The 24,652-nt window shown below is 35.3% G+C and overlaps 1 protein-coding gene across 8 annotated transcripts in view; it reads right to left on the bottom strand.

Moving 5' to 3' along the window:
• Positions 1-24,652, bottom strand: part of SOX5 (SRY-box transcription factor 5) — a 929,721-nt gene that overhangs the window by 274,703 nt on the left and 630,366 nt on the right. For all 8 annotated transcript variants that reach the window (XM_037033875.1, XM_037033877.1, XM_037033876.1 and 5 more), the window contains one exon: positions 6,049-6,259. In XM_037033875.1, coding sequence (XP_036889770.1) covers positions 6,049-6,259 — 211 coding nt within the window. The remainder of the gene's footprint in view (positions 1-6,048; positions 6,260-24,652) is intronic.

The raw sequence follows: 24,652 nt of genomic DNA, 5'->3' as shown, positions 1-24,652 counted from the left end.
ATTTGTTTTTAGAAGTCATCCTTAGCTATCTGGAACTCGAGAACACATAATATTTGAGGATGCCTGTCTATCTTGTTTTTATTAGCTCAATTAAGATATCTGGTTGTTTTAGATTCATTTAAATTTAAATGACAATAAAAAAACTGTAAGAGGAGATAATGGCATTATTTCTAAAATAGTCAAGAAAAGGCAAATATAAAAAATGTATGATGTAACTGAACAGGAAAAAATACAGTGCCTGGGCCTGTAGGATGTGAACTGGGTTCTCATTCTGGTTTTAACACCCCCTTGGTGTGTGGTTCCAAGTGCATTTCTGCCTCAGTCTCTTCCAAATGAGGACACAGGCCAAAATGTGTCTACATTTATTCCGAGTGTACATTTCTACTATTCCACAGCTAATTTGCTCCCATTTTTCTAAAACAAATTTTTATTGAGATATATCCTCAGTTTTTTTTCTTTGTTTTGTTTTTTGCTTTTTTTTCCTTGAATACTTTAAATTCAAACTGTTTAAATTGATATGATTTTTATAACTTCCTGGAAATTTGATCACTATTCAGGCATAAGAAATTTATTTTAGCAGAATATTCTTGAATACTAGTTTATTGTTCATTATTTTAAATGAATTTAGGTACACGGGTGCTAAAGAATAACATTAAACTATTACTGACAAAATTATTAATTGGAAAAAATAATATAACAATGGATTTAGGGCATGGATTCCAGTTTAAGATCGGCTTCATTTTCAATAATGACCCTGACAGTCACCCTGTTACATATTTAATCCTTAGTTTCTTCATCTGAAAATGGAGATAATAAAAACCAGATTATTCACTTCCTGAAACTGGAATAGCCGCACACAGTATTCCTGGTTCTAAGGTTTATTGGAAAATTAAAGGAAGTGTTTCATATAAATTACTTAAGATACGCACTGAATATATGCTACCATTTCCCCCCAAATGATTATTTATTCAATATTTTATATGGGAATTCTGTGTCACATATTATTAAAACTCATTGTCATTCTTAACTTCTAGGTCTAGTAATAAGAGTGAACTGGTATAACATAGTGACTACCAAATATAATGTACTATATTTTATCCGTCAGAAATTTTGAACTTTGAATTTACCATGGACTCAGGCACGTTCCCTGTCAATGAACTGACACTGGACAAACAATACTCTTTAGCAGCAGACCATTTTGAGTCATGCCAGGCAAAAATTCTGATGGGGGAAAAAGACATAAAAAATACAACAGTGAACATCCCTCCCCCCTACTTACAACTTTTAAAATATATTTAATTAATTGCTTGAATCAATGAGCTAGCTGGCATAAGAGAGCCCTTTTTAAAATCCATTTGCACATCTAATTTTCTTTCTGACCACTTCACCTCAGCGGCCTCCTTTTGTATGAGACGCCATTCTCCGGCACCTTCTGAATTTCTCTTAGTGTACTGTGGGCAGGGATATGGCTGGAAATAATATGGACTTTCTACTGAAACCTGGTCTCCCCCCTCAATGAGAAGAAGCAGAGGCATGAATATGGCGCCCTCATAATGATTTAGCTGGGACTTAATGACTTAATGAAATTTTCATCACAACCTGCTGTTCATTTTAATGGCCTTTGAAAAACAATGGAAAAAATAGCTTGAGGGAAGAAAAGATTTGTTCTGTGGCATGTATTTGTGAGTTTAACATTTAGTTCCCTTCACCCTATCTCTCTGCTTCCCTCACCCCATATTGCTGCTCTCATCCAAGGGCTGTAACAATGTTTTGTAGTTTCTCGAATGCACATTTTGCAGTTTTTTCTTAAAATTTTTCCTACATATTTTCCCTTTCGATGCTACAGTACCCCACAGAGCTACTGACAGCTTGTTTGCACTGTACACAGGGTCACTGTTCTAATGCTTGAATAATGTCAGGTGCCCATTCTCATAGTCAAACACACACCTGGACCAGTAGTCTCTTTAAAGCCAGTGCAACTTTCTACTTGCTGTGGAGATTTCTACATATTTCCCTAGATAAAGTTCGTCCTTTTTCTCTTTTTGCAGTAAAAAAACTAAATAAAAAATAATGGAAGTTCCCTTCATTTTCCTATTCCTTTTCTATAAAACAATTTTTGGCTCCGCTATTACTTTAAAAATTAACTTAGTGGTTTTAGAGAGAGAGGACGGAAGGTGGGTGGGAGGGAGAGAGAGGCAGAGAGAAAGAGAGTGTATTGTCCCACTGATTTATGCAGTCATTGTTTGCTTCTTGTATGTGCCCTGACCAGGGATTGAACATGCAGCCCTGTCGTATCAGGATGATAGTCTTACCAACTGAGATATTTGCCTGGGGAAGCAATTATCTTTTTCTTGATGATTAAGATCATCACTTTACACAAATGCATAAGTTGCTGCTTGATAAATCTCTCAGTTGTCACAGTTATTAAACATTCCTGCCACAGTAAATGCCTTTATCAATAATTGTGAGTCTATTTACTGTATATTTTTTAGTATTCAATGTACATCTAAGGATCTTATGTGCATATAAAATGTATCTTGGGCTTCTGTATTCATAACAAAGTTATCTTTCTGAAACGCAGGCTTTTAGATGCTTGTCATGTCCAATTTATATTCTAGTTTTCCATAAAGACATCTCTGTATTTTCTCGATAGCTTTATATTATTCAATAACAAGCCACTCTTGAGCTGAGCTTTTATTATAATTGATGGGGGAAAAGTACCGAAGAAGTTGTGGGAAATACAATAATGAAAACAGCGTAATGTCCTCATGTAATAGTGATGTTTCTTTGTGCCATCTCTTCCTTCTGCGGATGCTCTCTCTCTTCTTTTGCCTGTTACTAGCCAGTACTACATATTACTCTTTTCTCCTAATTCCCAGTACCTCTGAATATCTTCTACTAAGCAAACTGGGGGGCGTTTCCTCCTGCTCTCTTTCCTACTATGAATAATTCATTTGGCTTTGCCATGTCTTAAACTTCCAAATTAAGAATTTGTGCACCCACTAGAAGTCAACACAACACACTGGGGAAATACCAAGGTCATATACCAAGTCTCTTGTAGGATGTAATCTAAAGATAAACCCTCCCCCCACACGTACATTAAATGCACCCCACAGCATTGCTGGTTCTCCCTGGGCCTTTGTCCTGGAGTAGGAATATATCTCAAACAAAACTTAAAAGTGTTCACCTGAGAGCAACACCCCTAACTCATTCTGTGAAGTCAATATTGTCCTAATATCAACATGAGGTAAATACATTACATGAAAAGCTATAGACCAAGAACAAAGAATGCACACGATGAGTTCATGGTACCTTATATGCCAGAAAATAAAAAAAGTGCTAAAAAAAATTACCCACAATTATAGCTCTATGTCAAAGTGACAAAGAAGTCAGTGAGAAGTGGTTCCAATGGCTGGAACCTGAAGTGGTTCCAAATGGTTCATTGGAACTATTGAACCAGAAATTGTTCAATGGTTCCAATGGCTGAACAATTTGAGCAACAAAATAAAATAGAATTAGGCTATAACTCAAAATGTAAAATAAATTTCCACAAGTCCATACTTATACATATGAATAATTGAATAAAATTAATGAATGGTGGAGAGGAGATAAATCTCCTATGGAGAAGGATTACAAATGAATCCTGTAGCTACCCCACTGTGAAGAAGGGGAGCCAGGCTCCCTGCCCCTTCAATGTGGGTTGCCCATAGCACCTTCCTTCTAGAGAGTATGATATGGAAAGGGGACAGGGAGGCTTTGTCGGGCAGACACCTGGCAAATGCCTTATCGGTCAGTTGGTCAAGGTCTTCATCCACATTTGCAAATCATGTAGACAGTATTTATTCTTGATATGATGTCCTTTTTATTAGTACTTCTATGATCTTCCTCCCCAAACCTAAAACCCCAGTTTAACTGAAAGAGACGTCACCAGGCAAATTCCAGTAAAGGCGCATTCTACGATATATCTGAACAGTATTCCTCAGAACTTTTAAGGTTATCAAAAACAAGAAGAGCCTGAGAAACTGTGGCAGCCAAAATGAGCCCAAGGAGACATACCCACTAAATGTAATAATGTGTTATCTCCGAAGGCACCTAGAGCAGAGAAAAGCACACTCGGTCAAAATAAAATATATGAACAAACTACGGGCTTTAGTTAATAATAACATATCCCAGCATAATAGAAAAAATAATTTTAAAAATAGAAAGTTAATCATGCAAAATGAACAGAAAATATTTAAAAAAGGATAAAGGAATATATAATAAGCTAAGAATGCTATGGGAAAGCTACAATTTGGGTGATTTTTAAATTTTCTTCCTTTTAATATTTTTTTTGTTTTTTAAATGATTCTTGTAGTAAGATAAAAATTTATAATATCAGAAAAAATCCCAAATATTAAAAAAGTTGTCATCTGGGGCCTCCTCAAAATCTTATTTTTATCTGCATGCAGATGAGAGCCAAAAGGTTTTTAACTGACTAGATTATTTCTAAAATTCCTTCCAACTGTGAGATCATGCAAATTATATAAATTTTAACTAAAATCCATGCCCCAACTATGCATCTGATAGGGACCCAGAAATTTTAATTACCATATGACTCCCAAATATACTGGTTGACATACATTTTGCCCCAGATACACTCACAATTTACCAGTTTCCTAATAAAAATAAATCTGAGTATTACACAGTATAAATGCAGTATATTTTTGGTATAAAGTATGTCTTTTTTATATTCCTGTTTTTGTTTGTTTTCATCTTTCATCTGACTCTGAAATAGGAGGCATGTTCTTTCATGCAATACGGTATCCATGCCTTCGATTGACTTGGGTTTCAATACGATTTCAAAAAACCGTCTGTAACGTAAAGGATGACTTTCAGTTATGTACAGATTATCCAACTTGTATCAGTTGTTTTATTAGTTTGTTTGCTTTAAGTTTAAGATTAGTCCATGTGCATGTCACCTGAAGGCTGCTATCCATAACTATTAAAAAAATTTAGAAGATGGAACCCTAAAAGAAAGGCATCCTATAAGTTGAACAAATGCGAAGTTCAGGAAAGCCAACAGATTTAGAGAATCCCTCCTTTCCAAATTTCAATAGGCCTACCTGTATTAATTGTGAACCATACAAGAAATACTCCTAACTATGAAGGTGGTATGAAATGCATTAATATATAAAGGTTATAAAATGTAACACAGTTATAAAATGGCCTCTTGGGCTCTACTGCCACATTCTGTTCCTTTTTTAAACAATGAAACATTTTTATTAGCAACTGTAATTTAATATTGGGTTAGTATTTCAGCTAACAAATGTGAAGCCATACAGCACAATTAATAAAGAATAATTGATTATTAGGATCACCTGCATATTCTTACATGCAATTCACCATCCACTCTGTTTTACAATTCAACACTCCTTGACCACAGGGAGTAAAAGGGAAATGGATGCATACAGATTGTGTTCCTTGCTGGACCAAGTACTCAACGTTTGTGCCAAATTGAGATACATTTATAAGAGCACCTTGAGAACACAGAGGAAACCACTCCAGTTACAAAGTGCTTTTTCCTTCCTATTGGCTGGGGAGCCCCTCCTGGCAAAACTTCCCGTCCGCCTGTCACAGGCACATCATAAGTCACATTCTATTATTTTTTCTGTTTTTAAGTATATTTTATTGATAATGCTATGACAGTTGTCCAATTTTCTTCTTCACTTTATCCCCCTCTGCCCTGCACTGCTGCCCCCTCCAGCATTCCCCCTGCCTTGGTTCATGTCCATGGGTCGTTCTTTGGGTTCTCCATTCCCTATACTATTCTTAACCTCTTTGTTTCATTCAACCACAATTTTATTCACCTGTGAAAATAAGACATCACAGCAGAACTTGGTGATTAAAAAAAAATAGAATAGCCATGTTTAAATAGTACCCTTTTTCAGAGCCATACGTTTATATTTTGTCCCATTTAACTCAGAGAGGATGGGTCAAAAACAGAACTAGAGGTTAGAATCCAAATATTAAAATAAGGAGACGGCCACAATGTTCTTTCCCAGCCTTTACCTTCCGGCTCGTTTTTGATGAGCTCCTCCATTTTCCTCTGCTTTAGGGTGTCCACGACGTCAGCTAAGCTGCCTTTGCGCCGTTCCGGGGTCCCCAGGGCCGCACCAGACACGGACTCGCCGCTCTGCCGCCCACCTTCCTCTGCCTTCTGAGGGGAGGTAGATGAGTTGTGTGGGGCAAATGAAGATAGGACTTTATTGCCATCAACTTCCTGAAAGAGAAAGCAAAGGAAAAAAACTGTGTTTAAAATTCAGTAAGTGAGCCCTGGCTGGTGTAGCTCAGTGGATTGAGCGCGGGCCTGTGAACCACACGATGGCGGTTCGATTCCCAGTCAGGGCACATGCCTGGGTTGCAGGCCAGTTTCCAGCAGGGGACTCACCAGAGGCAACCATACATTGATATTTCTCTCCCTCTCTCTTTCCCTTCCCCTCTAGAGATAAAGTAAAAAAATAATAAGTAAATTTTAAAAAGAATAAAATAAAATTCAGTAAGTGTATTTTTTAACAGTTATGTGGCTTGAAACATTAAAAAGTGAAATGTCACTCTGCAAGAGGTAAAGGAAGGAAGGCATTTCCAAAAAGAATATATTAATTTTACAGGTTAGCACCTGAATCAAAGATTAATTCATCACAGTAATAAAAATATGAAGACACTGTCCCTTAGACTGAGTGCGAAGGGCAATATAGCCTTATACAAAGCCTATATTATTGATCAGATTCATTTATGTTTCTGCATTTGTTTACAAGTCTTAGATTTTTCCTATGGACATTAAATGTATTTATCTATTCAACTTCTTCATGACGTTGTAAAACTTAAACAAATAACATTCCACGCACTTCATTTTCATTTCACGCAGCCACCTCTTCTTAATGGGACTCTTAAAGGAGAGCCCTCTTTTAGTTCTGTGCCTCCCTCTTGTTTTTTGAAGAAAGCACCAGCCACACAGGTTATTTTGACACCAGACAGGAATATTGCAAGTTTATTTCCACTTAGGCTGAAGGTGTTTCCAATGGCATTTGTTACTTCGAGCACTGTTTTTGTCAATAGTTTGCTATTTTGTACTTGAAGCCTCATTCGCCAGACCAAATGAAGTTTCTTGCAGTCCTTACCTATTCATCATTGTGCATTTGTATAAAAATGATTTATTCTGTACCTCTAAAATTTAAACATATTTGGGGTGTTCCTTTTTTTTTTCACTATTATCCCCACAATTTCTAGCACAGCTCAGGCAATCTGTATAATATTTGGGGTACATACTATATAAAAGGCACTAAATGGATTTTTCAGGGTGTCAAGAACGTATTGGAATGAGGAAAAATAATTACCTCATTTAAGATTTTCCTCACTTTCATAATCTTTTACTTCCATAATTCTTTGTCTTCCCACAAAGCAAAGCTGTTTTTAAAAGAAACTCTGAATCTTAAGGTCTTTGAGGAAGTTAGTTTCTCCCTAAGTATATTTCTTAATTCCACATTATTAAAATTTTCCATTAAAATATACTTGAGTGTGTGCATATTCAATATTCAGAATAATAGATTGCATCTGTCTACAATTTTTTCTCTACCTATTTAAGACATGCTACTAGAATATGTGGACACCAGAAAAGTGACAAATCATATCATTCTGATATCTAATGTTTCAAAGCTAACACTAACATTTTACCTAGCTTGAAAATATCTTAAAAAATATGTCATCCTATTTTTTAAGAAAATAGACTTAAGTTGGAAGGTTAGCACCAAGATAATCATAAAATATTCATATAATTTTTTGTTAATGGATATTAATTAGTACAAGAACATTAGCTATGGTACAAGCATCAGTTTGTTGGGTGGGGCTAAGAAAATGGGGAGAAAGCAAAAGTAAAAAACAAGTGTGCATTGGCAAAATCTTTAAAATTATTATTCTAAACCCCAATATGATTTCCAATTTTTAAATATTTTATTTATTTATTTTTAGAGAGAGGAGAAAGGAAGAAAAAAGAGAGAGAACCATCAGTGTGTGGTTGCCTCTCACGTACTCCCTACTGGGGACCTGGCCTGCAACCCAGGCATGTGCCCTGACTGGGAATTGACCCAGTGACCCTTTGGTTTATAGTCCTGCACTCAATCCACTGAGCTACACACAGCCAGGGCTGATTTCCATTTCTTATAAACATTACAGAATATGCCTGTGAATGAATATTCTATAGATAATACTTTCACAGATGAATCTTAGCTTATAATGCTTTTGGATTTAGATCAATATACATAATGTAATAATTACAAGCCCCTGCAGGCTAAGTGAAAGTACATTTCTGGAATCATGTATTTAAAACCTACACACAAATACAAGTAAGTGCATAAACACACATACAGAGCAATCACAAATTCATTCAGTAAACTGAGGAATGTTTTTATCAATGGTGCATAAAACATATTAGCTCAGTTTAATGTGCATATCAGACATAGAAAAACTTGTATATTCATTTTTTTACCGACCTTTCTTCTCATTTATTCCAGAGACAGAGGCAGAAACATACCAGTTTTAGCTTCACTTTGAACATTTCTGTATTATTCTGTTTTCATATATTTGATGACAAAGTTTACAAACGAGAATTTGGCAGCTGAACTTCACTTGCCATAATTAAAAAGTACACACATCTTCCTATAGCATCTAGGTAGAGAGTATGGCACCTAAACTATATGCAATTAAGTCTATGAAAATATCAGAAAATATTTCAAATTAATGTAACACACAGTAATTTCTTATTTTTCATGTCTCTAACTCTCTACACCTTGCAAGATGAGAGGGCATATTTTAAAGACTACAATATATTTCACAAATACTCTAAACTCAGTTACCACAGAGTTTAAGAACAAATAAAGTGTTATTGCTATTTGAGGAAGGAATATTTATCTTATTGCTATTTTACCTGTGTGATTCCATCTTAGCCTCCTGCACAGTTAATCCCTTTAAGCATTTTATGTCGTTAACACATTTTGACTGGGGACTACCTTGTTTAGCTTTGTGGTGAATAGCTTGTTCAGGAGCTGGCACAGGCAAGGAAGCCCTACATTTTTTCAGTTTCCACCCTGGGTTTGCATTTATGCCGCCTGAAATAATGACATCATGTTTCTCTTCACTTTTCTGTCAGGTGACTGCCCAGAGAGCCTACTAACAATGGCATTAGTGGCACAGGCCAGAAATACATATTCAGTCCTGATTTACCGACTCCAAGGAAGCCTAAGGACCAACCTCGGTGTTTTGCTAAAGAGGTGTCAGAACTGGGACATAGGACTTCTAAAGTCTACTGATAAAAAAAAGAGTTATAAACTTTTAGAATGAGGTTGATAGTCTTTTGTTATTCTTAAACGAGCTGTACTTAATTTTGCTCCCTCTGTCACTTCTGCAACCAAGAGACAGAGTCAAGGCTCTGCCTAATAAATCCATCCTCACTGAAAGTTTTTTTTTTCATTTTTAAATTGACCCCAGAGAAAAGAAGAGAGGGAGAGAAACATCAATGTGAGAGAGAAATAATGGTCCATTTTCCCTGTACACCCCCTGACGGGGGACCAGACATGAAGTCCAAGCATGTGCCCTGACCGGGAATCCAAACTGCAATCATCGTTTTGTGGGATGATGCCCAAACAACTGAGCCATACCAGCCAGGGCAAAATAATTTTTTTAAGTGCATTATTTTAGCCCTGGCTGGTGTAGCTCAGTGGATTGAGCACGGGCCTGTGAACCACATGATCGTGCGTGGTTCGATTCCCAGACAGGGCACATGCCTGGGTTGCAGGCCAGTTCCCAGCAGGGGACTCAGGAGAGGCAACCATACATTGATATTTCTCTCCTTCTCTCCTTCCCTTCCCCTCTAAAGATAAATAAATAAATAAATCTTTTTTAAAACGTGTATTATTTTAAACTAATTCTAAAAATTGCATTTTGCTATGAATACTTTGAGAGAAATAATATTTCACCCTTAATACCCAAATCTTTGTTTAAATAATATGGTGATTAAAAAGAATGAACTTAATTTGAAAACAGAGGTCATGTGTGACTCAATCATATATATGTATTCCTTTTATTGTCCAAATGACATTCATCTTTGACTTCTGGCCACAAGAAACTCATTATCATGCTGGCTTTGATCTATCGATTGCAATTAAATTCATACAAAGCAGTAAAAACATTACATTTAATAGTCAATCTACTAGACTATAATGCTAAGAACAATCGTCAGCATTTATTGAATATTTACCTTGTGGCAGGCACTGTTTAAAATGTTTGACATGCATTTACTTAGCTGAGCCCCCCAGGAAGCCTAACTATGATTGGACGTCATAGCTGGGGAAACTGAGGCACATAGACTAAACAAACTCCTGTGATTGTAAAATTAGTGGTAGAGTACGTAGATAATCAACCTCAACCTGTTTGGCTCCAGAGCTCTGGTTCTCCACCCCAGTACTAATACCACCTCTCTCATAAAACAGGAAAAAAAAAACCCAAACTAGGTTTGGTTCACTGATCACACCTATCAATGCTATCCGTGAGCAAGATACACTGTCTTCTTCTTAAAACTTCAGTACAAAAATGAGAGGTTTCACTCCTATCTGTTCAATTCCTATAGAAATAACAAAAAATGCACTGAAATGAATTAATCCAACTATAGTCTAGATTTATAAAGCTCACTTGGTTCAAATACCCACTGATTTACGGCATACTGAAAAAGATAAAGCTTAAGGGTTAAATAATTGTTTAAACTAAACACAGTATTGACCTTCAAGTGGCTAATCAAAGAAATGGTGTTTAGTAGCTTGTGATTTTTTAATTTATCTTTATAAAATGTGTGGGCATTTCTAGCATTCTTTCTAGTATCATAAAGTTTTGAACTCAGAATTAAAATAGTACAGAAGATTTGGACTACATTTAACTAGCTTCTCAGTAATACAAGTTCATTAATTTTGAAATTGCATGAAACAAACTACAAATACGTGGATAAAGGTTCTGATGATGAACAAGTTTTGACATGGTCACATTATTCTTCCAGTAATGGGCTGCTCTTGTAAATATCACCAGGACAAGGCAAAAAACCTGAAAAATATTTAAAATCTATATGACTTGGTTGACATGAGTATAGGTGGTCAAAAGTTACAAAATTCCAATTATAAAATAAATAAGTTCCGGGATGTAATGTACAGCACAGTGACTATGGTTAATAATTCTGTAATGTGTACTTGAAGTACCTAAGTATCAGCATGAAAGGTTTTTGCCCCTATACATCCAATTCTTAAAGAAATGATAAAAATGCATAAAGGTTTTCATCATAAGAAAAATATTATAACTGTGTGCAGTGATGAATGTTAACTGAACTTATTATGGTGATCATTTCATAGTCCACACAAATACCAGTTCATTATGTGGTATATCTCAAACTAATATATGTTATATATCAATTATATCTCAAATAAAGAGCAATATTATTTGGTTATTCCTTAAACTTTTAAAAAATGGGATAATATGTTAGTACAAGTATTTATTTCTAAGCAAAATTGTGTCACTTATAACCTCCTTTGTCAAAATTCCTTTAGTAAAAGAAAAATACAAGATTGAGCGCGGGCCTGCGAACCACACGATCGCGGTTTGATTCCCAGTCAGGGCACATGCCTGGGTTGCAGGCGAGTTCCCAGCAGGGGACTCACCATACATTGATGTTTCTCTCCTTCTCTCCTTCCATTCCCCTCTAAAGATAAATAAATAAAATCTTTTTTAAAAAATTAAAAAAGAAAAATATATAATTATTGTGTAAAAGCTCAATTATTGTGTAAAAACTCTAAAAAACTCAATTTTTAGAGTTTCTCTGTCAAGATGATTTTTTCATGAATTCTGCATGACACCCTAAACCAGCAATGCTTACTTATTTTGGCTTACAGATTCTCCATCATAGCTGCAGGTGCTCTCCCAACTCACATGCACATGCACGCAGCCAGCACACACATGCCACCACACACAATTTCACAGGTTTAGAAAATTCATTTTCTACTCTTATAGTTCCAACTATGAACTTCCTCCATGAAATCTCCTAGAAATTCTTTAAAACCACAGATTATAGGATAAGAAGCTCTAACCTAAGTGTGCATCTTCATAGAAAAGTACTATTAACCCACGAATGAATACTAATTAGACATTTTAAAAATATATATTTTATTTGTTTTATTTTTAGAGAGAAGGGAAGGGAAGGAGAAAGAGTAGGAGAGAAACATCAATGTGTGGTTGCCTCTCATGTGTCCCCTACTGGGGACCTGGCCTGCAACCCAGGCATGTGCTCTGACTGGGAACCGAACCAGTGACCCTTTGCTTCACAGGCCCATGCTCAATCCACTGAGCTACACCAGCCAGGGCAGACAGATTTTAAATGACCAATTATTTGTAAAAGATCCTCAGACAACTGACAGTATTGACATTTTATTCAGATAAACTTACTATATTTGAATAACTTATTTTTTTACTGTTCCCAAGGTAAGCATTTTGAAAGAGATCTATATTTTAATTGTACTTAAAGAATAAGAAACACATTGAAGAAAAATTACTTTATTAATGGCAATTGTTTTCTTACTCAGCAATAACCCTGTGATAATACATATACATTTGAAATGGAAGGCAAAACAAATTGCTAACCTTTATAAATGAATGTAATCATTTTGACAACTTATACCAATTCAATTTTCAAATACAAATTTTCCTGAAAACAGGATGTAAACATACAAAGGATATTCTGAAGAAAAAAATAACACTTAAAATGCTCCATAGAGAACATTAAGAGAATTTCTTTGGTTAATATGGTCAGATTCAATATTCTAGGAATAGGATATGGTCAGTTCCCAAGACCTATAAAACAAAATCAGCACTTACAATGGATCCCTTCGTTGTCTGTTATACTTGTAATCAAGGCTGGTGTTAAAGCTATCCAACTTAAAATTATTTTTAAATTTTGCCTTTAAAAAGATGCCTAATGTGTGCCTAGTACAGTAGTTCAACAATGGGAAGTGGGCAGATTTTCATTTGGGCAATTTTCAGTCATCTACAGAGACAGAGCTTATCACAACTGGTCCCTTTTCTACGTTAGAAAAAACAATCACTAATAAACCTTTGAAACTTATTGAGTTTTAGAAAGGCAATTTTTAGTGCCTAAACTGCTACAGAGTAAACTAACTGAGATTCCAGATATTAGATTAGTGGTTTACATGACCACCTAGGGAAGGCACTAGCAAACTATGGATATGCATATTTTTATTGTTATTCAATTACAGTTATCCCCATTTCCCCCTATTATTCTCTGTTACCATTCACACTCACACCTACCACATTCAGCTCTTCCCCACCCCTGGTTATCTTTGTTCATGGGTCCTTTCTACATGTTCCTTGATAACCCTTCCCCTTCTTTCCTGGGTTATGCCCCTCCTCCCTCCCCTCTGGTTACTATCAGTTTGCTCTTTATTCTCATGTCTCCGGTTTCATTTTGCTCACTTTTTTGTTTTGTTGAGTAGGTTCCATTTATAGATGAGATTATGTGGTATTTTTCTTTCACAGCCTGGCTTATTTCACTTCACAAAATGCTGGTTCCATCCATGCTGTCACAAAGGGTAGGAGCTTCTTCTTCCTTTCTGCTGCATAGTATTCCATCATGTAAATGTACCACAGGTTTTTTTTTTTTTAAAACCACAGATTTTTGATCCACTCATTTACTGATGGGTACCTAGGCTGCTTCTAGCACTTGGCTATTGTAAATTGTGTGGCTATGAACATTGGGGCGCACAGGTTCTTCTGAGTTAGTGTTTCAGAAATCTTAGGGTATAATTCCAGCAGTGGAACTGATGTGTCAAAAGGCTGTTCCATTTTTAGTTTTCTGAGGAAATTCCATATTGTTTTCCACAGTGGCTGTACCAGTCTGAATTCCCACCAATAGTGTGCCAGGGTTCCCTTTTCTCTAGATCCTCACCAGCACTTGTTTGTTGATTTGTTTATGATAGCCATTCTGACTGGTGTGAAGTGGTATCTCATTGTGGTTTTCATTTGCACCTCCCTGATGGCTAGTGATGCTGAGCATTCTTACATATGCCTCTGGGCCCTCTGTATGTCCTTCTTGGAGAAGTGTCTGTTCAGGTCCTTTTTCCATTTTTTAATTGGATTGTTTGTTTTCTTGGTGTGGAGTTATGTGAGTTCTTTATATATTTTGGAGATCAAACCCTTGTCTGAGGTAATATTGGCAAATATATTTTCCCATACTGTTCATTCCCTTTTTATTTTGCTGATGTTCTCTTTAGCTGTGCAGAAGCTTTTAAATGGATATGCATATTCTTAAAAGTTCCCTGGGGTTTGTGACAGTCAGATGCTAGGCTAGGATGTACTTGGCCTACCCTATGTTGCATGCAAGCTAGTTATAAGAAACCAAGGTCAGTTTTTAAGGAAACCTTCTATTTTATATATTTCAACATTTTATGAGATCATTGAAATTCCCTAAAAAGTAGTACTATAAATCATTAGAATAATTCAATTGTCAAAATATAAAAATGGATGAAAATTCTAAAATACTCAAATATGTACCTGTATCTTTTTTGCTTTATGATCTACAGAAATGTCTAATTCTACGTTCTTTTCTGTTCTAACTTTTAAAAAATACTACAGGAACTTTAGAGGTACATCAGCCTCTCTAATGAGGACACAAACTACTCTCGGGGCAAATCTAATATGCTAAATAGTTACAGGCCTCACCAAGATTAGAGAAAAGGTTATTATTTTATAAAATGGCTCTATTATATTTAAAATACAGTACCTAGTCCATATTTTAAAGATTTTTTTCTGCATGTCGAACAGTGAAAGTGAAAACTGTTTGATGTTTATTCAAAGCCTAAAAATAGAGAACCTTTTAAAGACTGCAGTGCAATAGGATAAAAATTTAGCAAAGGTCTAAGTTGTTATTTTTTTCAAGATGTTTTTTGCAATTTTTTTGCCAAGTACTGAGATGAAAGTTTAGCTCAAGCTCATGTTTAATTATTGATCAGAAAACTAAATAAACATTTAAAAGTGTGTTCTTAAAATGCATTCACAGGTACTAAACAACAATAAAGGAGTCCTGGCTGGTGTAGCTCAGTGGATTGAGTGTGGGCCTGCCAACCAAAGCATTGCTGGTTTGATTCCCAGTCAGGGCACATGCCTGGGTTGCAGGCCAGGTCCCCAGTAGTGGGTGTGTGAGAGGCAACCACTCATTGATGTTCCTCTCTCTCTCTTTCTTCCTCCTTTCTCCTCTCTCTAAAAATAAATAAATAAAATATTTAAAAACAACAATAAAGGACAGGTGATTTGTACAGATACAATTTTCAAATTGGACTTCTTGAATGAGAAAGTCAGAGGGCAGGGTTCAGAAGTGTGACATACAAGTCTTCCTGGGGAGACTGACACACTGATAAAGTTTGAGAAGCAGTATAGGAAAAATTGAAAGTTTTAAAAAGAGGAAGATGACTAAAAGCTGCAGGGGTAAAGAAAGGTATCATAAAACTGATGGGAATTAATGGTTTGAGAAGAGAACTAGAGGGTAATACATTCCAGAAAGGAGAAGTAGAGGGTGGGAGAGAGGGAGAACAATTACCAAACACAAAGAAAAAACGACTAACACACATATTGGCAGAAAAAGGAATCGACTTAATTTTTTCAACATCCTTGCTGGCCCATGTTGAAATGGGTTTAGGTTAATGATTTTCTTTCTAATTGTATAGATTAGAGAATCTCAATTTTATGTCAAAATTACATTGTGGAAAGAGATGGTTTTTAGAAAGGTATTAAAATTTGCTTTAAATTTATTAATGGTTTAATGTCATTTATAATATTCATACAAAACAATGATAGTATTTCTATTGTTCTTTTAAAATCCATACAATTACAGTGAGTGAAACAAATTTAAGCACACATTTTCTCATTTGATAAGGGTGTGTACCAATGGGAAATACAGTTTTGGAAAATATTTTCATTTGTAGGTGGATGTAACATGGGCAGAAGTGTCAAATGGTTGTTTTTTCAGAATCACATTTACTAAGAATCTCCAAAATGCTACATTCAAGAATAAAATGTATGTTTTCATGTGCTCTCAAAACCACTTAATAAGCAAAAGTGGCATTTAGAGAATTCTAACACATTAACTAATAGAACCTGTGAAAACAAAGAACATGTTGTGCTGGGACAGTTCATTATCTTCTCACTGACGATGTGTGCACTGCCTTATGTTTAAACATCTAGTAAATATGCCTTAAGGTATTTGACGATCTCTTCCCCCAGGGCTTGAAGGTCAATCATAAGATGTTTCTGAACAAAAATTAGACTACACATTAAAATACTTTCATTTACCACTAGCAGTATGGATTATAGAATAATATTTTAAGAAATAATGAAAAAAGTTTTAAGTAGTCACTAATTATATATAATAATCCATCTATCCTTTTCCTAACAAGCCTCCTGAATAGTCTTATAATGTGGTTGTGAATACATTTGACTAAATATTTATTCACTCTGAGTTTGAAGGAAGACATGAGAAAATTGAGGAATTTCTCAAATTGTGATCTGTTTGGGTAATGACTTCTCTTTATGCCACAGAACAGAGTGTGGTGTCTTATACATAGTAGACAATCAGTGAAGCTAATAAGCTAACTGCTGGCACTGCTTATAATTGAGCACTGACCAAATGTGCAGTGAGAAGTGAAATCAACTGATTCTGAATGCAGTAGAACATGATGTCAGCAAAGCAGTTTAAAGCAATGTTAAGCAAGCTGGAGTCTGGAGTGAGAATATTCGAGTTCAAATCCAGGCTATGTCCTCATTAACTATATAACCTTGGGTAAGTTATCTTTACTCTCCAAACTTCAGTTTCCTCATCTATAAAATGAGATAATACATGATAATTACCTCATATGTGCTACCCTTCTAATATAGTATATGCTAATAGTAATACTAATAGTAAAATTATTAAAATATAAAATACTATATTCACACAATTTTCTCTTTCATTCATGTAATAAAAATACATTGAACACTAACTTGAGAGGCAACATAATGACACTTTGAGTTTAGCACAGAGACACTAAAGCCAAATAGTTTTGTTTCAAATCTTGATTCCACATTCAGGAGCCATGTGAGCCCAGGCAAGTTATTTAATCTTCTTGTCTCAATTTCTTCATCTCTAAAGTGGGCATAAAACTATTATCTACTTTATTGGGTTATTAGTGGGTTGAGTTATACAGTAATGAGTTATTTGAGTTAGGGATTACAGTATATTAGTTAATATTTCTTTTACAAATTATAAAACTCATAACATGCTAACTGGGAAATGACAAGAGATATACAGTATTGATTAATATAAGTATGCCCCAAGAATTAATCAGAAGCAAAACACAGAAAACATAAAACCGAAAAAAGAAAAAGCCAGGCCCTTTACCTGGAAAGGGAGAAGAAGAGGCAAACGCCTCCCCTACCACCTCACCATAAAAAAAAAGAAAAGAAAATACATAGACCATCAGGTTCACAGTTCTTTCCGCTGAAATCAAACTACATCTGTGGAATCAATCTTTCAAAGAATCATTTAAATATTTTAAGGTGACCCATTTCTAAAGATAACCTAATACAATTTTTTAAAGAAAATACTATAGTCCACAAAATGCCATGTGACATTAATGCGCTTTTATCTCTGTTGCATAGTCAATTTTTAAATCTCACAGTTTCATAGTTTTCTACAAAGTGATAACTCATGGAAATGATCAAAGAAAGAATGTTCAATTACTTCTCATTATGAAATAAAACTTTTTAAAGTCAGTGTCTGAAAAAACAGAGTAATAAATTATTTTTCATAAATACATGACACCAATTACTCATTGTGCCATATTTCTTTCATATTTCTCCTTCTTTTTGTAAGATAGACATACTGAGATTTTTGTTTATTCATGAGAAAATTAGCACCACTAGATTCTCTTGCAAATAAACCCTTAGGTTCCTTACACTATAAATACAAAGTAACAGAAAAGCTAATGTGAGGAAGGCTACATTAGGTACTCACAGCTTTTGCTAGGTTCCATCATCTAGGCTCCATTAAATCTCGAGTAGCATTTTGTCTCCTTAGTAGATCAGGCTAATGACTTCATAGCCTAATGTCAGTCAACTTTGTTATGTCATTATGCTAATCCAATTTTCCAATTAAAAACAACAACAACAATGATAAAGGCCTATTTTTCTATACTAATTAAAACTTTCAATAGAGCACTATGTTTATAGCAAAAGTAGTACTTTTTTCCCTGAAAGGGAATCGACATTAAGCAATTATTTGAGATATAAGCACAAGCGTCAGCTCTCATTGTAAAAGTAATGATAAGACATTAAACAGCCACATACTCATAAAATTTCCCAACTAGCGAAATTATTTATTCATGGTATAAATCATAATTTCCTGAGCCTACTGTAGCAGGCATAGAAGGACCGCTTTGTAGAGCGCATAATCAAGACACTGGTATTCTTACAGGTGAAACATTGTGTCCTCTGCAAATATTATTTTCACATGGCTTATTTGAGTAATGGTATAAATACATTTTATTTTAGTCTTATAGGTCTGAAGACTTTGAAAAATACTACTAAACTATTAGGAATTTCCCTGACCAAATACACAGAATCTATTTAAAGTCACTAATGTTTCAGTAAAATCACAGCTACCACTCCTGGAGTACTCAAAGGCACTGCTCTAAAACTTTTATGGACAGAATCTTTTATAATTCTCATAGAAATTCCTAAAGACTATTATTCATATATAACAGAGGAGGGAATTAAGTTCGTAAGAGTAATTTACCCAAAGTAATAGTAGGAAATAGTAAATTAGGGAATTGAACACAAGACCATCTAACTTTAATATCCATGCTGGTCATCATTAAGTTATACTGATTTCCCCAAATAATTCAGGTGCTATAAAAGATGTCAAATTTATATATAAAAATAGGGCTGATTCTCTCTCTTCAAAGAATTTAAAATTAAATTTGAGTGGCACGTGTATATGATGAGGTCTGTCTGGAAAAAGTCCAGCCATTGTTAATATAATGAGAATGGTTTGCAGAACATCAATGTAATGAGGCAGCCAAGGAGAGGGGACTGGAATGTGCATGTGTGAACGATGACACCAATGACTGTAGTAGTCAGTGGGGGCAGTAGATGCAAGTAAGCATCCATTGGGTGAGCATGTGTACTGTGTGGCCATCACATTTAAAATGACTGAGTAAATAGAGCAATGAATCAGCATCACATTTTGCATTAAGCTTCAACATTCCTCTGCGGAAACTATTCCATGATTCAGAAAGCCACAGCTACGGGCAACTGGTGATTGGCAGCTTCATCATGACAATGCACGTGCTCGTGTATCACATCTCGTGCAGAGATTTTGGGCAAAACATCAAATCATCCAGCTGACTCAGCCCCTCTATAGCCCTGATTTGGTGCCCTGTGACTTCTGGCTTTTCCCAAAACTAAAATCACCTTTAAAAGAGAAGAGATTGCAGACTGTGGATGAGATTCAGGAGAATACGACAGGGCAGCTGATGTACATTGGAGAACTGTGTGAGGTCCCAAGGTGGCTAAACTGAAGGGGACTGAGGTGTCATTGTCTTATGTACAAGGTTTCTTGTATTTTTATCTTCTTCAATAAATGTCTCCATTTTTCCTATTACATGGTTAAATACCTTCTGGACAGACCTCATCATTTGCAAGAAAATATTAGTAATTATAATGACTATAACAAATACTAAATTATATAGCAGCAAATTATACATGCAGAAGAAACTTTAAAAAGAAAGAACATTGGAAATCAAAGGAAAGTGGAAACCTTTTATCATAGCACTTAGCACACTGTTTTAGGCTCACTTATTTAATTTGCCTTCTGTACCATGAAGGCAGGAAACATGTTTAATTATTCACAATATACCCTGGATCATATTATTAGTACTTCACTTATACATACTGAGTCAATTTCTTAATTTCTTAAATATTTATGTATAAATACTTTTTGTCTAAGCCTAAAAAATAGGTAGAAAAGAAAAAGTATAGAGCATTCCTCCCTAGAGAAATCATTCAGAGAATTTTATAGTGTACACACACACACACACACACACACACACAGAAGGTAGTGACTTGACCCAAATAAATAGATAATCATAAATATGAAGAATGAATATCACAGGAAGGTCATTTTATAAAGGGTCTTGAAAGTGAAATGAAATTGTTTACATTTGACCTGAAAGGCCATGGAGAACTATGCTCATTTCTACTACTGAGTGATTCTCTTGAGGTCGGTTGTTAGGAAGATTAGCCTAGTTGCGATAAGGAGAATGAATTGGGTAGAAGAGAAAGTAAAGATGTCCACTGAATAGGAAACTTTTACCAGGCCACATGTGCGATGAAAAAAAGCTTTCCACTATACTGTAGCTCTTAGAATTGAAAATAACCACTACATTCTAGAGACAATTCAAAGCAAGTAATGCTAAAACTAGAAAACTTGAAAATAAGGAAGAAGGAGACAAAGATAAACATATTTCTTGCTTGGGAGATTGAAACAATGATTATTGTATAGACCAAAACAGAATGGTTAGCAAACACAGATGATTATTAAAATAGAATCAGTACAACTAAAAATTAATAAATCCACATACTAACTTAGTCTATACTTTGAGTGTTACTCCCAACTTCTGAGGCTGGCAATGTAAATAATAGGTGTTCTACAATCCCCCTCAGTATTCAAATGATGAGTTTATATTGCTCAAAATCTTTAAATTTGTATGTGGAACATCGAAATATAGACATGCCTCAAAATATAAGATACTGGTAAAGAAATAAAGGTTGTAAAATGATGATTTACGAACCACTACTTTCTAGTGAATGGTTAAATCCATATCTGTTCATGAGCTCCCAGAACTCACCCTCCTCTACACCCAGGGAAATGAGCCAATGGCTAAGCCTTCTTCACTTATATCTAAAAAGGAGTTCACCATCTCCTTCATTTGGACTTGGATTTACCATGTACATTTTTGAAAGTGTATCATTATTTGTAATTAGATTTTGAAAGATAAAAGGTGTTTTGGAGAGAAAAGTGCATGCATGGAAATAGCAATGGACACCTATAGAATATGCGAAGCAGAGAGAGAAAGCGAAAAATGAGAAAACTGTAGAATGCAAATGTTACTGTAAATGATGTCTGTTATTCTAGGAAGTAAGACTAAAGCATGATTAAAAAGATAGCCCTGTGTAAAAGAAATTGGACATAAACACCCTTTTCCCAATTTACAATGATTTATCTCTCAGAATGCTGTATTTTAACCTCTGCATCTCTTGCCATATTAGATGTTAGAATGAGGGGAAAACAAAAACAAGATTTATCAACATCAAGAAGTTCCACAGAAACCTACTGCCATGAGTGCTTTACTGAGCTGTGATCACAGGTGTAAATAAGAGGAGATGGTATTTGCTCCATTAAAATATCATTCTGTCAAAAGAACTCAGGGTGTATGTATAAAAAATAAAAATTGTATTTGTCATACTAAACTCTATGCAGTATAGAGAGGAGCTAAATAATTTTGGATTTGGGACAGATGCACTTTCTTCTACAATTCTACCTGAATTCCTGGCTTCTGAATATACCTGGCTAGTTTTGATATCTCTAAGTGATTCTGCCTTGGTGTTCGAGAACCCACAAAAATGCCAATCCAAAATAAAGGCATGTTTGCTTCATATTCCCCACACCAAGAGAATATAAGCTTTACTTGTGTTATCCAGCCATATTGTTTGACTAATGGAGCTCAGTTTAAATAGTCATTCTTTTTAAACCTGCAATTTATTAAGACTACCTCTCAGGATGGGGTCCAACAAGGTATCGTTAGGCCTACCAGCTCTGAAATGACACATACACAGGGTCTTCTTACAAAGGCCTTTTGCAGTATCCATTTGTTATACTTAGCAATATCAAACAGGGAAAAATAATTAAATAGCTCCTATTGAGCACCTAGAGACCTTCCACATAGACAGGGGGTAAATACAAAGAGAATATTTTGTTACAAGAGTCACACATCATTTCTTATTAATTTTTTTACAGTACAGTTTTGGTGTTTCCATTATGTTTCTTCTACTCCCTTCATTTTAACTTAAGTATGTGTATATACATGTATACATATTTATATTTACATATTTTACTATGTACATTCTTAAATATGTATATATATTTCATTAAGAGGAAATAAAATGGTTGTCTTTAGTTAAGATGTTTCCATTCACAGAGACTACACATTTAAAAAATAAATTGCCTGAATAAATTCAATTATCTACAGAAGCAAAGAAAATCACATGCAAATGACATTATATGCAGAGGCCATTCCAACAGCTTCATGTTTATTTTTATTGTTTCAGTCAGTGGAAGACAGAAGCTGTCAAAAATGTAACATCTCTTCCTTTTTTAAAGGCCCAGTGTCTCTGGTACTGAAAATTGCATGAGCAATAATATCAAGAGAAGAAATCTGTCTACTACTTAAAATAGAAGAAGGTTTACACTCCCTCCAACTTAATGCCAGCTAACAAGTTGGCATCTCTACACCTTGGTTGTATGTTGCCTACAAAAAAAATAGTATAACATTTAACTTGCAAGTAGTCCAGTATCAATTCAGCCACTAAAGACTGTAGTGTAGCCAAAAAAATAAGTAAATAAGCTCACATGTTAAATTAGCCTATAACATTATTCTTAGTTCTATCTTCTGATACCAGGATTGTAAAGAATGGGTACTACAAACCACCAGTAACCAGAGGGGAGGTTGGAGGGGATAATAGAGGGGGGAGGGGGAAGGTTTGTCAAGGAACATGTATAAAGGACACACGGACAAAACCAAAAGGGTCAGAATCAAGAGTAGGAATTGGGGATGGCTGGTGTCGGGGGAGTGGTGGTGGGAAAATGGAGACAACTGTATTTGAACAACAATTTAAAAAAGAATGTTATATACATGATTTTATCAAAAGAGATTCTTCAGCCTCTTACATTAAAGAAGAGGTAAGAAGTAATTAAAAATAATATTTTTGCCTTGTTCTTTGAATATGACCAAAATACATGCAGAAGATTTAAGCTGACTTTGAAATAGCTTCCTGCTGAAAATCTCTGGCTTTTTATACAGAATTTGAGTGCTACCTGAGTTCTCTTGAAGCATGAATGTACCAAGTAAATGTGGCATATGTTTGTATTTTCTTGCCAATTCCAAATTCATTCATTCAAATCACTCATTGTAGGCCAAATTCTTATCCAATTCCACAGTGCCACCGATTTTCCTGGAAGTGAATAGTTGCTTTGTGCATGGAAACGGGGAAGTCAATAGCAGGTCTGTGCATGGAAGACCTATGCAACCAGTGGAAAGGATAAGACTGTGACCACAGAGATTCTTGAGTGTGGTAAGACCCAGTTTAAAATGACCTGCACGATGAAGCTTTCGACACCTTTACCTGAGTGTCAATTCCAAACCTTGACAATTTGAGTAGCTGTGTATTTTTATACAGCTATCTCAAATACCACTATTTTTGCAATATGCATGAAGATAATTATTTCATTTACTATATTTGCATTACCATTTCTTTATCATAGTTAACCTCAGATTTTCTCAGAACCTGAAGGCAGATTCTTAGCAAAATAATAAAAGTGCCATTTATTAAACTTACCAATGGGTATTTCACTATAATGGGGTTCCTAGTTTACTATTACTTTGATCACTTCTAACAGACTTATGAAGTGGGTATTATTATTACTGAATTAATACATATAGAAACTGGGTTTAAATTGTGTATTTCGAGTTAAATAACAAATAATTTGAACCCATGTAAATTTGATCATGTTACACAGCTTCCGTTTGGACTAAAAACACCTAATGATTCTAATTTTACTAATCTTAATCTAATTTTACTCAAAGTTAGTTTTATCTCCCTCCATCTCCTCTCTCAATTCTGTATAGTGTTTCTGACATTCCTGTTTGTTTTTATAATATACTTTAATACCCATGCAATTTTCTATACTATTTTCTTAATCTCACCTGAGGACATTTTTGGAGAGAGAAGAAGGTGAGAGAGGAAGGAAGAGAGGGAAGCATTGATGGGAGAGAAGCACTGACTGGTTGCCTAGCAGACACACCCAGACTGTGTCCGTCAGGGTCTGGACCTCGGGTTTGCATGTGCCTGGTCCCGTGCCAGGCACGGGATCGAACCCATAACCCAGGTATGTGCCCTGACTGGGAAGCAAACCTGCAATCTTTTGATTCCACGATGCCCCCACCAACTGAGCCATACCAGCCAGGGCTCTATACTATTTTTAACTGGCTATTTTTATTTTATTTCTAAATATATTTTATTGATTATGCTATTACAGTTTCCCATTTCCCCTTTTTATTCCCTTCCACCCTGCCCTCCCCCACCACACAGCTATATTTTATATTTCAAACTCCTTGACTTGTATTTCCAAATGAAAATTAAGCAGTTTTGTCAAACTCCTAATAGTATTTTTAAAACTGCCCCCCGGAGTGTTAAAACACTCCAA

Source organism: Sturnira hondurensis, unplaced genomic scaffold (genome assembly GCF_014824575.4).
Source record: "Sturnira hondurensis isolate 20B ecotype Veracruz unplaced genomic scaffold, ASM1482457v3 Scaffold0021795, whole genome shotgun sequence".
Classification (NCBI taxonomy): Eukaryota; Metazoa; Chordata; class Mammalia; order Chiroptera; family Phyllostomidae; genus Sturnira; species Sturnira hondurensis.
The sequence above is the reverse complement of the archived record's forward strand: the minus strand, read 5'-3'. Positions and strand labels throughout refer to the sequence as shown.